The 16,689-nt window shown below is 46.2% G+C and overlaps 1 protein-coding gene across 1 annotated transcript in view; it reads right to left on the bottom strand.

Moving 5' to 3' along the window:
• Positions 1-9,506: 9,506 nt before the first annotated feature.
• The window catches only part of Trap1 (TNF receptor associated protein 1), a 109,568-nt gene continuing 102,385 nt past the window's right edge, over positions 9,507-16,689 (bottom strand). The window contains exons 6-7 of the mRNA XM_037419202.2: positions 12,898-13,278; positions 9,507-10,550 (exon numbers count right to left, since the gene is read on the bottom strand). Coding sequence (XP_037275099.2) covers positions 10,224-10,550; positions 12,898-13,278 — 708 coding nt within the window. The 3' untranslated portion in view covers positions 9,507-10,223. The remainder of the gene's footprint in view (positions 10,551-12,897; positions 13,279-16,689) is intronic.

The following is a 16,689-nucleotide window of genomic DNA, read 5'->3' on the forward strand; positions in this document are numbered from 1 at the left end:
ATAAGCTTGTTAGGGTTGGAAATCATGGTGATCTCCGAGTGTTTCCAAACCACAGGCAGCCCCCTCCTTTAATCCAGCAACCGTTGTATTGGAGAAGAGATGCGGTGGCCTGGTGCAGTAAGTTGCGCAATTGTTTGTTGACAATTCGGTCTTTTTCAGGGCTGGTGTTTCTTGTCAACTTCGATAGGGTAGCGTAAAGTTCTCCGTGCGTGAAGGGCTGGTTGAGGTCAGCGTTTGGTGTTCCTGCATATTCTTTGGTATTAAATGACGCGACAGTGGGCGGGTCTCCGCAAAGCTTTTTAACTAATTCTTGAAGGAGATGTTCGTCCGATCCAGCGTAGTTATGAGTAAGCTTGTGAAGATGCTGCATCTGTGCCGCTTTGAGGGTTGCGTGCCCATAAGAGAGCGTAGCAGGTGTCAGATTTTCTTGGTGCTGAGAATTCCCTGTATCTTGTCGCAAAAGGCATGCCAGTTTTGCCTGGCCAGTTGGTTTGCATAATCTCTAATTTGCTTGGTGAGGAGAGCGATGCGTTGCTGAAGCTTCCTGTTAAGCTTTTGCCGGTTCCACCTCCCGAGAAGTCCTCTCCTAGCCTCCCACAGGTGGAGAAGATGAGCGTTGACTGCAGGCATATCGCTGTTGAGGTGTATGTTTTTAGTATGTCGTTCGGATGTATCTAGAACATTCTTGAACCACTCTTCAATGTCGGTTATAGTGGTTTCAACAGCGAGGTCATCCCTGTAGAAATTCCGTGCCGTTAAGCATGCTTGGTCTGGCGACGAGTGTGCGCTACATCAAGTTGGGGGATATGGTAATCGCTGCCTACGGTTTCTGGTAGCACACTCCACTCTACCCGGGCGACGTTCACCGTTAAGGTGAGATCGGGACTGGTGTCCCTCGAGACGCTGTTCCCGATTCTCATCTCCTGAGAGGGTCGTTCCACAATGTTAGTCCGTGGTGCTGAGTAACATCGTGCTACCTACAGCCTTCCTTCATGGTGATATGATAGCCCCATGCTGTGTGTGAGGCACTGAAGTCTCTCACTATGACTATCTGGTGGCCTTTTGTGCGCTTCCCGAGTTCTTTTACGAAATGATCGAAATCTGGTAGTTTGTCTCGAGGGGGGCTGTGCACGTTGACTATGAATAGACTTTTATGTGTCTTTCGTTCTGGCAGAAGCTCTATGAGGGTGTGCTCCGTCTGTGTTTGCTCGACGTCATGTTTTTTGCGCTCAAAGAGTTTTCTTGACAAGTATGGCAGTGCGTTTGGTTTGTGCGCAGGTCATGTATCCTTGCAGATGGACGTCCTGGGTGTTAGTTTCCCGGGGTACGATGATGTGGGCCTGGTTGGACTTGATTAATTTTTCAAGGCTCGTATGTCGTGGACGGTACGATTTACAGTTCCAGTGCCATATGCGTAAAGTTGATTGCTGTTTTTTTAGCTCATGATAGCGGCTCGCCATTTTCGATTGATTCGACGTCACGTCGGTGATCGCGAGTGGGTGAGACTGAGCGAGGGGCGTTTTGGCTGTTCGCCCGCGCTTTCTTCCGATTGAGTTGGCGTGGGTTGCCGCAGGTGTCGAACTGTGCCACGGTGACATAAGTTTCTTTCACGTGTGCAATAAAATTGTTGAATTGTGTAGCAAGGCCGTCAATCTTGGCATTTTGCGTGGTAATTTTGTGTTCGAAGATTGCGGCCGTTTTCTTGATTGCTGACAGGAAAATCTTACCCATTGTGGCATGGATGCTTGTCATAAAAGCTCCCTGCAATATCGTGTACCTGGCATGCACAAGAGCTTGAACGTCCGCCTTAGGCAGTGTCTTGCCCGGCTGCAAGCTTGTGTCTTCTACCACTTGGCATTGCTGTAGCGCATTTTCAGAATTTTTTGCTGCTCCTGACATTTTTCAATTAGTTTGTCTATGAGCTCTTGTTGTCTTTTCTGACTCTGGAGCAGCTTGTCAATAAGGCTTTGTTGGTTTTGCAATTGGCTGTGGTGATTCTGGAGCTTCCTCTGCTGGTTTTGCAGCCTATCTTCGAGGGCCTCTATGGATGCGGTTTGCGGCGATGTAGAGGTGGAGCTGCTGCTACCACTCAAGTCGCTTACAACGGTGGCGTAGCTCGTCCGTTTGGCTGACGACGAGCGCGTGCGAGAGCGGGAGCGTGAAATAGATCGCCAGATGGACTTGGATTTGCTACGCCTGGGGAAGCTGGTTCTGCTCCTACTGCTTGATCTAGCTACAGAGGCGCCAAGCTCGGGGAACTCTTCTCCAGTGGAGCTTTGGTGGTTGTCTATTTCCTGTATGCTATTGAGGTGTTGTTGTCTTATACTGTAGAGTGGTGGATTTGACTTCAGTCTCCTCTTGCACACTTTACTTGCAGTTTCGTGTCCTTCTCCGCAGATCTTGCAAGTGGGTTTGCACTCATATCTCCGCATTTGGCCAGCGTTACCACATTTGTAGCAGAAATCTAGGACAGGCCTTTTAACAGATGTCCTGACGGCGTCCCGTGTTGCCACAGGTTCGGCAGTATCGAACAGACTTGCGATATGGTCTGCGTCAGAAGTCTACGCTCTGAAAGATTATGTAGAAGGGAACATGCGGTCTTTGCAAGAATACAACTGCTGCGGACTATTGACCCAGCATTCGGGCGTGAATAACGGTGTATCTTGCCGGTGCGCGGATTCCAGCCATGAGTTCTGCGGTGCTTGTTCTAGGTATTAAGCCATTGATGACGCCTCTGGAGGCTTTGTCCGGACTGCGTATGTTGCCGTTCACATTGTAGAAATTGCATTCAAGCTGTTTTTTTATGCTTACTAGCTTCTTTGCGTCTTCATTGGCGGCGGCGCTGGCGATGAATAAGTTTTCTGTTCTTTGGACTTGTACGAGTTCCTTGTCGTTAAAATCTTGCTGCGATAGTCCACTCGCTCGGCGGATGGCATGCGTGACAGCGACGGTGTACCATTTGGCGAGTTCCAGACCTGCTTGCAGGCGGTAGACGATCTTAAAGTCATCGAGCGGCAGAGGTGGCATCTTGGGCCTGCGCTGTTGCTGACGATGGTGATGACTTTAGCGTCTACTCTATGACAGGTGGCTGCTCTAGTGGGTTGGTTGGCCGGTGTCCTTGTATTGGCGGCAGCCTTCTTGTCTTTCTTATTTCTCGTGATCCAAGCACTTTCCGTTTCTATTGTTCTGCCACTGCCAGCGTCATAGGTCCACGAATTTTCTGTTGTTTTGCTTGCCTCTACTGAGTCAGTTTGCATTGTAATTTCTTCGTCTTGCTGGTTTCTTCGCATTTCGCTTGCTGCCGCTGCGTTTCCGCTCATTCTAAAAGCTCTTCGCCACAGCGAGCGTGAGCGCTCGTGCCTTCAGATACGTCTGAGCGCGTGGTGCATGCGCAGCGCGGCTTTCCTCAGGAAGGATCGAACTTGGCGTAGGAGGAACAATCGAACTTGGCGTTAGGCTTAATAAGCTGGACGTGTGCTTGTCGGGAATGAGGTCATATCTTGAGACAGGATGCACTCACCCAAAATGAGCTAGTTTCCACCGATTCCTCATTCTTGGTGGTTGAGGCTGTGAAACTCTTGAATTCGTCACTGACCTTGTTTCGGGTCGAAATGCATGAAAAGCAGGAGCCCATGCGAGACGCATCTGGTCTATACGGCTCCGACGATCGAGCGTTAGGCGCGGTCGGCATCCACTCGTCCACCGACGCTAGCCTGAACCACGCCGCCGACTAAGTGCCGACGTAGCCAGCAGCGCACCTTGGGCCGACCATTTTCAAATGTCTGGGCGCCAGTGAAGTCGGTTGCCGACTACATGTCAGCCACCCGCCAATGATCAGCAGTCGGCCAAGGTTTCTTGGGTGATCATTACACCATTACTATAGAGCTTGACTTCACTAACAAACTTTGCACCTATCGTGTTCGTCACACTAGCTGAGATAATTTTCATACACGTAGAGAGGCCAGACCAGTCGAGTCTTCTTTCAACCACCACTAGTGGATGACGAGCTCAAACAGAATCTCCAGGCTTTTACACAAACATTCGACGCCACCCCAATAACTCCTGCAATCGACAGTAGGCTAGCACATCTACTCCAAGTACAAACTCTTATACTCACGCAAAACTAAAGACTTAGATCAAACCCGCGAGCTTCAAAGAGAATTATAAGCGCACAGTGACTCCTCCATAAATGAAATTGGAACCAAATATGTGATGTACTGCAAGGTAATCTCTCTTCATCTAGGGTCTGGGATCATCCTCAAGAGGAAGATATATAACAGCTGTATCTTGCCGGTACTTAGCTACAGAGCAGAAACCTAGAGACTTACAAAGAGGGTTCAGCTTAAATTGAGGACGACGCAGCGAGCAATGGAAAGAAAAATGGTAGGTGTAACCTTAAGAGACAAGAAGAGAGCAGAGTGGATTAGAGAACAAACGGGGGTTAAGGATATCATAGTTGAAATCAAGAGGAAATGGACATAGGCCGGGCATGTAGCGCGTAGACAGAATAATCGCTGGTCATTAAGGGTAGCTAACTGGATTCCCAGAGAAGGCAAGGGGGTTAGGAGGAGACAGAAGGTTAGCTGGGCAGATGAGATTAAGAAGTTTGCGGGGATAAATTGGCAGCAGCAAGCACAGGACTGGGTTAACTGGTGGAACATGGGGGAGGCCTTTGTCCTGCAGTGGGCGTGATCAGGCTGATGATGATGATCATCATCATAATCTTTGACACATGATAGACCCCTTTCAAACTATAAAGCAAATGCGGCTCACACTCAAACGGCTTGCCCAACAAATTCGATAGAATCAACAGGTATTGTTAAACCAACCTAAATCAACTTATACCACTGTGGGCCAAGCGATATTCTAACCCGACTACATTGGTCTCGATCAACTTTCCCTCGGCTCCCCGATACAGGAGGCGGAAGTCAGAGCTGCGCTTTTTAAGCTCAAAAACTTAACCCCTAGAGAGGACCAGATCAATATGCCATGCTCAGGAACCTAGATGATTGTTTATTTCTCTTCTAATTACTTCAATGAGTGCTGGAAGAAAGGGGAGATACCAGCTGAATAGAAGCGCGCAAAGATAAGTTTAATCCAAATATAAGTAAGCGAATAATGGTGAACAATATTCGTCCCATAACTCTGATTTCTCGCCTCGGCAAGCTGTTCGAGCAAGTTATCCTCACCTGTCTCAAGCTTTACATGGAATGGCACGGACTATGCATGATGGGATTTCGATCCCACCTCTCTGCACAAGGCGCCCTGTTGCAGACTTCACACACAATCCTCAATAGAATGGTACATCCACGACCGCTGGATAAAAAAGAGCTCGGGCGCTCTTTTTTTCTTCATCCAGTAGCCTTGGTACATCAAACAAGACCAGTTTTGGCGATAGACCGGTCACCAAAGCGTTTGACAAGGTTACGCACAGTGAGATCCTACAGAGAATCCAAAAGCTGTGCTTAGGGCCTAGAACCTATAAATACATCCGGGCAAATTCCTAAATGAGTGCACCGCCTATCTGCATATCGATGATATACAAATGCCGCCCTTCTCCTTTAGTATCCCACAAAGGTCGCTTTTATCCACGCTCCTTTTTAATATCACCCCGATTCCCTTGGCGGAAGTTCTCAGCCACATTTCACAATTAGGACATACACTGTACACTGACGATATGCTTCTCCTTACTTGAACTTATCCTGCACAGACACACTAAATGCTCTAATTTGCATGGCTACCAAAGCAGCGCTTAATCTGCCAAAGAATACCAACATGGAGAGGCTCCTAAACTGGGAATGCGCAACACAGTGCAGAAACTGATTGATGCACACACAGAGCCTTTGTCTGGCTAGGTGGGAAACAGGACATCATATACTCAATTCAATCGAAATCCGTATACCCACACGTACTTCAGATTTAGTCTCGCATCCTCGCGACATGCGCATCCCCGCACTTGTTGTCAAATCTCTCCCCAGGAACGTCCACCCCGAATACTACCAATCCCGCCAAGTAGCGCGAGCTACTTCATAAGACATATGGCACATTAGAGGATGTGTGCTTGGTAAATGCCACATGTGGTCCCAACCATTTCATAGCTGATGCTTATTATCCTGCAGCCCCCCCCCCACCCCCTTCTCATCCAATTCTTCACCCCCCCTGTACCTCGGAGGAGGCAGAGAAAGCTGCAATTGCGTTAGCGATAGCCAAAACTAATGCCACTTACGTACTTATCGATTCCAAAATGGCAATTCTTAACTATGCCCATGACTGCATCCATCCTCCCGCATAGAAAATATTGAGGGTTTGTACCGTGAATTCTGGTAGGCTTATAGAACTCATGTGGGTGCCGGGTCACGCTGAAGATTCCAGAAATGACACCGCCGATAACATAGCCTGAGGACTTATCCCGCCAAACGGCGACCCAAGCCGGGATTTCTCGATAGAGCGAGCACACACGTTCATCAAACTCACCCATTGATTGATATGTGGGGTTTAACGTCCCAAAACCACCATATGATTATGAGAGATGCCGTAGTGGAGGGCTCCGGAAATTTTGACCACCTGGGGTTCTTTAATGTGCACCCGAATCTGAGCACACGAGCCTACAACATTTCCGCCTCCATCGGAAATGCAGCCGCCGCAGCCGGGATTTGATCCCGCGACCTGCAGGTCAGCAGCCGAGGACCTTAGCCGCTAGACCACCACAGCGAAGCATCAAACTCACCCAACAAGCATGCCTTGCTCGTCTTTCTTATCCACAACAAATAATCTGGATGCGGCTTCAGACGAGAATCCTTCCCACTTCTCCCGTCCTATCCCATTTCCGCCCCATGTCTCCGGAGTGTACTCTCTGTGGAGAGTCAACTAACCACCTTATCGTTGGCTGCCCTGCCAATCCTACCGTGCAGGGGTGGCCCACCATCAGCACTAGGGAGGAATAGGAGGCCCTCCTTGTGCCAGGATCTGGACGCACAGATGTTCGTCCCAATCTTGAGACGCAAGGGTGCCAGTGACACATACGTGCTATGTGATGGCCATGCAGTGGCCCAGTGTCCAAAAAGAACCCAACCTCATTTGCCCAATAAAGCTTTTCCTCCTCCACCTCACCATTAAAAGTTCTGTTTTAGCCTTTAGATGTAATCTTTTTACTTCGTCTACACTCGGTAGTGCTTAGCATGCTAGCTTATAAACAAAATCAAGGCTTCGACGGATGCCCGTCTGGTGAGGAAAAATCATTGAATAAAAAGGCAAGAATGCCGACCACAACAAAATAAAAATATTACATTTCGGCACCCAGAATGGGAGCCTTGTTCACAATGACATAGAAAGGTGGAAGCTAAGTCTTTAAATAGTCTGCAGCACGTGGCCTAAACATCTTGCGTATGCAGGGGACAGATCCATCCGTGCGGTTGAGTGTGCCTTTTCTTGTCAGTATTGTTAGTGAATCCAGATACAATCTAGAAGTCAAGTCCTTCTCGGTAGCGACGACACGTGCCCTGCCCCAATCTATCTCATGATTTGAGGCTAGTGCATGCTCGGGGAAGATGTTTGATGGCACCCTCTCGTTTTTTACATCATTGGTGTGCTGTTTCAGCATTCGCTCGAAGTTACCAGATACAACGTTGTACACACATACGCAGCTCCACACGGAACCTCATACACAGCACCAGGAAAGCACTCTTTTCGTAATTTGTCTTTCATAATGACGAGAGTGTGATTTAGCTTGCGCGTAGGTATATGAGCTACGTGTATGTCGTACTTGCGTAGATCACCAGGCTTGTAAGGTATATACTGGATCGTTTAGAGCATTGTGATGGGGTGGTGGAAGGGCACTCCAACTTACGTTGCAGGGATGACACAAAGGAGTCCAGGTAGACACTTCCCAACAGGTCACGACGTACACGTTCAATGTCAGAGGATCGGTCAACAGACTTGATGCAAATGCTGTGGGCACGCTGCATTAAAGACAACACAACAAACCTCTTGTGTGCTGCAGGGTGTACCTAATTGAAGTGCTAATAACGGCCAGTGTGCATGTATTTTTTAGAGACAGCGAAAGAAGGCGCAACACCATCGCGTTTCACCTGAACATCGAGAAAGGGCAACTGTCTATTATTTTCCTCTTCAATGCTAAACTGTGGGGGCTCCTCAATGCAATTCAGGCGTCGTGCAAACAGCTACGAATCTTCTTTCTTGACGTTAAAAGAAGAAACATAAACGTAACAACAAAATCTTCGGGGCTGGAAAGAAAGATGACAGTGCTCGGCATTCCACAGATTTCATAGTAAACTTGCCAGCAATGACCGAGATTGAGGCACCCAAGGACTTGTCTATAAAATTTGCCTTTGAAAACAAAGTATGTATTGGACAGACAGAAGTGTAGATGTCTCACAAGGTCTGGCAAGTCAGTTGGCATTCTTTCAGCGAGAGTAGGGTCACATTCTATGGCCTCCTTGCAAACTTCAACTGGCAAATGAATGGACACAGTATGAAAAGTGACCCCATGTCAAATGAGATCATGACTGCACTGTCATCTCAGGAAAGGCCCTTGGCTTTTTCAATGAAGTGGCTTGAATTCTAGACATGAGTGTTACTCTCACGGACTAGAAAAGACATCAGTTGATGCAGGTAGCCAGAAAGCCTGTAGAGAGGAGACCGGGTGAAGTCCACAATGGGTCGTAATGGGACACCAGGCTTGTGGATTTCAAGGGCGCTGTAGAGTGCAAGAGCAGAGCCGTTGCCTATAATAGAGAATCTTCTGTTGGGCTGGAATAACCCAGAACACACTGGCAAGAAGGTTTTAAAAATCCTTCAGCAGTCTTGACGTAAGGTCATTCTCAAGACGAGTGCACATGTCTTCGTCAGAAATAAACGGCAGCATTTTCTTGTCATAGTCACTTTTATTTATTATGACGGTCGCATAGCCCTTGTCTGCGTTGAGCACCTTGATGTCCTTGTTATTACAAAGGCTCTTGATGGCACTATGTTGTTCAGGCGTGAGCGGGTAATCATGTGCCCTTGAGCGGATGTTCAAGAGAACACTTATGACACAGGTGGGGCTTTGTCAGGGCGGGAGGGTTCCAAACGACTGACAACCCTTTCCAGAGCACAGACAACTTTCTTTGCGTGGATGCCAGGCCAACATTAAAATTTAGGCTCAAGTGCGGCACATCGAGTTCCGCACTATTCGGGCTGTAGCTCGATAGGTTGTGCACTATTCCCTTCGCACTCTTGAGTGCGCAAGTTGCTTCATTGATGAGGCATCAACATATCCAGCTTGTTCATTTGCAAAAGTTCGCTTTGGCGTAGTTGCATGCTTGCCTTGTAGTTAGGGTGTAACCCTACACTATGAAATTCTTCGGGACATTAATGCCCCAGGCGGCACCGTGCGAAGAATACTTTATTTGTCAATGACCTTATCTTGTCTCTGCAGTCGAAGGACCCAACTGCATGGATGGAGTGTTTTATGCCAATGAAAAATCTGGACAGATGAAGTGAACATATGGGGGAGAAAAAGACAACACCTTTATTTAAAATTGACTGCCATGGGCACATGAAAACACATTCAAAATGCATGATTCCTTTCCTAATCTCATATGCCTGCCTGTACACATAGGAGTAGTGTCTATCCTCACCGTGCATTGTTGCTGCTTCAATAATAGCTTGTAAGAGGATCCCAAGATGACAAGGAATTTCTAACATCAGCTATAGTCAACACATAGATTTAGAGTGAGCTGTGCCACTTCGTTATCATTGTAGCTCCTAGAATGGTTCACACTACTCCCCTGTCGCAAGCATACATAAGAGTCGTAGAGAATAGACATCCTCAACCAGTTTCATTCACGTCAGCGTCTAATGTAGCTTTCTTCAAAATGTATCTTCCTTGTTTGTGGTCGTTGAGCTCATCTTGTATGGCTTAGTATGAATGAAGCAATACATTGACCCAAATATCAATGCATTAAAACGTGCTTCAGAGATCGCAGATATCAATTTGCTTAAAAGATACCTTTGGTCATTTCATCTTTCGTAAAGTGACTGACAAAGCAAACGAACAGAAATATCAAACATGGTGAAATTGCAACTAATGGCCACTTGGGACTGTTTTGGATGGGCTATCAAGCCGTTTCCAGAACATCCATGCACAAACATGTCGGAAGTTCATGCTTAGAAAATGATATTAATTACAATGCTGTTACGCTACTACTCAGTGTCCACTTATTTCAGAGCTTCTCCAGAAGTGCAGTCAACAAATCATTTAGCTCTGAGGTGACCTTCCGGGGGTCGTCCACTAAACCAGCTGTGAGCATAGCATTGCCGAAAACCTGCCTCGCAAGTTTTTTCGCCAGCTCAGGTTCTGATGTACGAAGTGCAGAAAGTTTTGTGATGATTGGGTGCTCTAGATTTATCTCCAGCGTAGGCTCAAGGAGGCGGTAGCGCTCTTCTTCTGAGAAGCTTTGCAGTGATGTTTTCACGAAGTGACGTGCAGCTGCCATCTCCTCAACGGACACCAGGCACGGATGTTTTTGTAGCCGTCGTGTCACTTTTACCTGTAATGAGAGGATGCCACCAGACACACATGTAAGTAGCATTTCATCAAAATAAAGTAGAAAAAAGCTTCACCTTGTCTTTCCGGTGCTTTAATAAAGTTCTTTGTATACCGTATTTACTTTCGTAATCCTTGCACTTGCATAATTCTCGCACCCTCCACATCGCCCAACAAAAATACGTTTTTTTTTTCCCTAGAGTAAATATCGCACCCCCGAAAACTGCCGCAATAATGTCGAGCTCGTTCCAGCCACTGATGATGATAATGCGTGCCATCTCTTAAGCATAAAGCGTACTATTATTGCACGGTGATTAAATCCAATCCAAGCTAAGCCAAAGTTGCAAGTGCGCGTTACGGCGTGTTTTGTATGTTGTGTCTGTAATCTTTACACGCTATGGGGCGATACCGAAGCTACACGGCTGTTTTCAAGTTGAGAGTGGTAGGTCAAATTCTAAACAATGGCAAAAGGGCCGCCAGTAGGCTTTTTGGAGCATACGAGTTTTGTGTTCGCTACTGGTGACGGCATCTGAAAGCTACCAAGACGCGTTGGGCCTGCCGTGTGCCTAAAAATGGGATTTATAATAAACTTTATTTCCTCAGAAGGAAACTCCTGACGATTCTGCTAAATAGTTATGAGCCCAATACTGACGTCCTAGGCTTACCTTTTGAGGGCTCCTGTTGAGCGACGAACGCTACTGCTACGCCCGGAAGATTTTCGTATGGTATTCTAATTCTCGACTATTTGCTTGCCCTTTTTGTTTCTGAAATAAATCTTGTGTTGTGTTGAACCTGTGCTTTTATTGTTGAGATAAGTTTTAATTAGTACTTCTCAAAGCTTGCTGTTAGTTGCTGGTGTCAGAATGCCCATTTGCGGCCACTTCGTTTTCTTTTTTGCTCTGTACGTTTTTAGGAAAGTTTCCCCCACGTAATTCTCGCACTCCCTAACTTTGCATCGATTTTGCACCAAAAAAAGCGCAAGGATTATGCGAGTAAATACAGTATATGTCACCTTTAAGGTTTCACCCTAATTAGCACAGTACGTTGAACAAATACCTAAGCACTTTCTTGAGAAACCTGTGTCTGTCTAGGCCGTTTCTGCATTCCTAGAGCTTCCATCATATTGTCCATTACCCATAATTGATTTGCCATGTCACACATATTCATATATAAAAGGGATCTTGGATTGGGCCCCACAGGGCGCCGTCAACCTTGGGGTGATGGCCATCTAAGACAGAATCGTCTGCAGTTGCTTTCTGATAAAATAAAGTCTTACCATCCACCATGGCGTGTTATGCGAGCCCAAGTAAATGATTATTTTAGAGTATATTTATGCTTTAGTTTGGCACCTGCCAGTGGAACCTTAATAATCAGATTGCGATAGTGTACTGCGCTCGCCGTAAACATTGCAAACATGCATCTCGGCCTGCCTGTAAATATTGTTGACTCATGGGACCTGCAGTTAGAAGTTCTCCTTACTAACAATTTGGACTTCATGACAAAGACCATAGTAGAGCAGCTATTTGTACATGAAATCAAGCATTATGCACTTTGAACCATTGGGGACTGCAGACGGGAATACTACGCTCACGGCGCTGATGTACGAGACGAATTCGAACTTTGTGAACAAGGACATCACCCTAGCAGACATGTGAAAGCAAAACATGAGAAAGCAAAAAAATCACAATGTGCTCTTTACAAGTAACGAAATGCATTGCCTCCTGGCTCCTCGGAACTCTCGATAGGATTTTAATGCACCTGCAATGGACTCCCTAATCAAGCTCATAGTGCAATGACCACTTGGAGCACCGGTGGAAGTGGTTAGTAGTTCTGTTTGTTGGCACCTCAAACTGCATGACCAAGCATGCTCAATGCTAATTTTTTGCTACTACAACTTATTACATTTTTTTTCTGGAAATTTTCGAGTCATTCAAATTGTAAAGTTCCAAAGAAAACTAAACCGAATAACAATCACTAGTGTATTTGAAAATTTTTCGAAAGTTCAATTCGCACACCCCTGAATACTTTGCAGGAAATCATTCACGGGTGTCTCCGATGTTGCAGTGGCCCTGAGGAATACACAGTACAACATAAGTTGATATATAGACTATATATCATAGTCAATTTTATGATATATAGTCAAACTTATGAGTAATTCTAATAATTCAAACTAAATACTAAGGTAGCTTTGAGTTCAAATTATTATGAGCCTAATGCAGTGCCTTTTTGTTGTTGTCTGGAAATTTCCATGGAATGTTGGTTGCTTGACATATGCTCTCATAACGGCCGTGTCGGTAGTGCTGTTTAGTTGAACGCAACGCTTACGTATTTGCCAGAGAGCACTTTCGTACCTTGTGTACCATGGGCCCCAGCTCTGTCTTGAGCCACTCGGCCAGGCCTTGCACTTCGGCTGGTTCCGGGTGAGACTCCTCGGCATCCCTGCGCATCTCCTTCTCGACCGAGGTGATGTTCTTGCGACCAAACTGGCGCAGCTGTGCCAGCAACAACTCGTCGTAGGGCTCGAGGCAAAACAGAACCTCCACGTCTCGTGCCCGCACCGCCTCGAAGTAAGGGGACGTCTCTGCCAACTGACGGCTTGGGGCAGCTAGGTAGTAGATGTCACGCTGGCCCTCCTTCATGCGCGCACAGTAGTCGGAAAGGGTGACCCTTTCACCAGCTGGCCGAAGGGAAGACTCAAACTGGAGCAACTGGGCAATCTCCTCCTTCTCTGCCTGCACATGGCACACTGGATGAGCACTCGCTTAGGTTCATAGATTAGTTTAAGAAACCCTGACTGCAAAATTTTTGTTCACGACTTTTTTTTACTGTAACTACAATAGACTCTCATTAAGTGGAACCTGAAGAGACCAGTAAAATGTGTTCCGTTTAACAGGAGTTTCATTTACTGAGAGATGAACATTAACACACAATGCAAGAACGAAACCAATCTTGCCATAAGCATTTGTTCCATTTAAGCAGCAATCATTTGATCAGCAGTTCCGTTAAACAGACTTCCGTTTACTAAGAGTCTACTGTAGTAGCTTTTTGCCTTGTAATCATGTAATTGAATCGTAAATGCTGCAACATATCATTAAATGAAATTTTTAAGTGCCTGTCCTCTCAGGAAAAAGAAAAAAGTCACAGCTTTGCCACAAAGGTGAAGCAATGAACGCAATAGCATACCTGCCAAGTTCAAGAATTCTGAATACGGGAGATTTCAACAGCGGGGGGGGGGGGGGGGGGAAGGCTGAATTATTTGTTCCTATTTTTTAGGCACCAAACAATAAATCAAGGACCAACAAACTAAAAAACACATCACAAAAAACAAGAGGGGGTGGGGGTGGGAAGTCTCAACCGCAAGCGCAAACATGAGCGTTGCCGTCGGCTTGGAGTGGCCGAACACACGAAGATAGGGTTTTCCACTAAGGTGAGAGTCTCAAAGGATCAACACAACTAGCAGAATTTATTTCTTTCAAAACAGCTTATGTATGTCTTACTGGGACACACGTGAACGGACGGGACGGCGCAGCTGGCTGCCGCAAAAGTGCGGGTCAAAGCTTTGCTCCCTACTAGATTCTCTTGACAGGAATGCCAAAACAAGTCTGCCCCCTTTGTTATTGACAGTCTTAGCTGGTTTTTTGCCGTCACCGCCACCGCCGTCATTCGCCGTATATGTTTACTTATCTAAAAAAGGCCGCCTGCGCTCTGTGACCAGCTCGTCGCAATGCGCCAACGCGCGCTTATCTCTGGCGCGCACTTTGCCCCGCGGATGAGGGGGCGGGGGTTGATGCTTGTGCGCACGCGCATATCTTTCAATAGGAGAATAGTGTGCCTTCGGCTTTCACTGGAACGATTGCGTTAGTCAGGCCCCGGAAACTCCCAAGTTCAAGTGATCACCTCTAGGGGGCGAAAAAATGAACCGCGGCGCGCTTCTGCTTCAAACACCCAGAGTGGATTTACTAACCTCTCTCGCCACTCGCGCTATTGCACTTTCTTGTAGGGGCACCCTCGTTGGGGCCAAATTTTAATTCTACAATTACCAAATACTGCATCTTTAACTACTGATACACATAAAAAACATCTTTTTCTTCTAGCAAGTAGTTTTTCTTAAACATGTGCTGCGTCATCAATTCTTTGTAATAGTTTTTGCTCCAGCTGACTCGAGGTCAGGAGCAGCCTATTGACATCATTATCCTCATTTCAAAGTATACGACAGCCAACGGTTGCAACGGGAGGTAACGGCTCGCGCTACGTTCGGATGTGTCTCGGACTGTTTTGTTTCGCTGTAAATATTTCGAGCCCCTGCCGATCGACACACCCTTTCTCGTTCTGTTTATTTTTACTCGTTCAAATGCTTTCACAAAGGAAATTCAAGTGACTTCCGGAGAATGAAGTGACCATTGAACCTTTCATCGAATGAATACCCTTTACAAGTCCGGGCCAGTGAGTAGAAACGACTAGTTATTTAAGGACGGTTGCTTGCGGGGCTAGTTGGTTCATTTCAACATATGTAGTTTTTTTGCCAATGACTGCGTAGGCGTGACACCGTGGCAGCACATTGCAATATTAAATTTTAAAATTTTTAACATCTCGATCTGTCACCGGAAAAACGTGCGTTACTTGTGGCATGGCTTCATGTAGGAACGAATCGCCGACTCAATAGTTAATTCTGAAATTCTATCGCCAGGTAACACCAACCAGGCTGTTGCAATAAAAGAAGGCAAATAAATCACTGTCGCCTCGCATGTGTCTTCGTAGCTAGCCCATATATTAGTGCCAAAAACCTACTAGTTAATAGTTTACTGCAGTCGCATTTGAGAAACATCACATAATTATGGGTCTGGTTTTGCTTTAGTGTGACAAAGAAAGCGTCACATAAATGAGAAATACTTCTTTTTCTGCCACAGCCTCCTGGCCCACCTGACATGGGAGCAGCTGTGCACAATGGGCAAGGAACCTGCTACATGACATGCCTTGTGAAGAAGCAGCCCTGAGTGATGCACGTGTTTTGAGGTACCATTACATATATGTACAAAATACTACTATTTACTAGTTAACTGAGTTTATTTGTTTACTTTAAAAAATTTCATGATTATGCATTGATTTCATGCATTGATATCTGGTGATGTTACTTGCTTTTCCAGACTGCCATGCAGCAACAGGATGACGACCCCCGAATGTCCACTCAGCAAGCACGTTGAAACATCTGAATGTCCACTACAACAGGTCATCTGGAACCTCACACATTCAATGCTGTATTTGTGAATGTTTTACCCCGCATAGAGTGGAGGGGTGCTTCAGGTTGGCCACAAGCATTGGCTGTCTACCGTGGCATGGAATCTATACTTCAATAATGTTGAAACTTTAACACTATTAGTTAGATTGTGTGGCACTGCTGAGCTCAAACACACTGTTTGATCGCAGCCACAGTGGCCATATTTCGATGAGGGTGAAGCGCTAAGACGCTTGTGAGCTTAAGGACTTGTTCGATACGCCTGCACACATGATCCATTTTACAAAGTGCTGCACCCCGCCATTCATTTCAGTGGTGCATCAATGTCATCCTCTAAACCGTGCCATTTATTTCAAAAAGTGCAGGAAGGGTACAGCACCAAAACTAGTTCATAATTTTTATGTACCTCTTACTCTGACGGCGCTGGTTTGGTTCAGCCGCACGCACAGCTTAACAAACAAGATAGCATTAGACGTAGGTACCATACCCACCTCTACAAACGGGGCATGTTTTGCCAAGATGTTTGCACCACAGTAAATTAAGCAAACAAAAATAAGAATTCCGCCTTGTCGGCACCTTGTCATTCACTTGCGATGCCGCACTGCTGAACTCATGTTGCACAAGTTCTGCACTTCTCGTGCACAGCTGTGAACCAGTTCCAACTGGTGCAGGTGAACTAAACAGACCCTTAAAAGATGGAAGCTTGAAAATATGAAAAATCTATGAACATGAGGTGTCAGAGCAAATGTTTCGACAAGCAGTCTTGTCGCCTGCGAGGCTATGATGTCATTTGTTTTAACCTCTGGAAGCCAGAATCAATCCAAATTTGCCCACTACTGTACAACTCACGATCAATTCATAGTTGGCATGTGAATTGTCAGAAATTATTATCTGCATAACTAAATGAACA

Source organism: Rhipicephalus microplus, chromosome 6 (assembly GCF_043290135.1).
Source record: "Rhipicephalus microplus isolate Deutch F79 chromosome 6, USDA_Rmic, whole genome shotgun sequence".
NCBI lineage: Eukaryota > Metazoa > Arthropoda > Arachnida > Ixodida > Ixodidae > Rhipicephalus > Rhipicephalus microplus.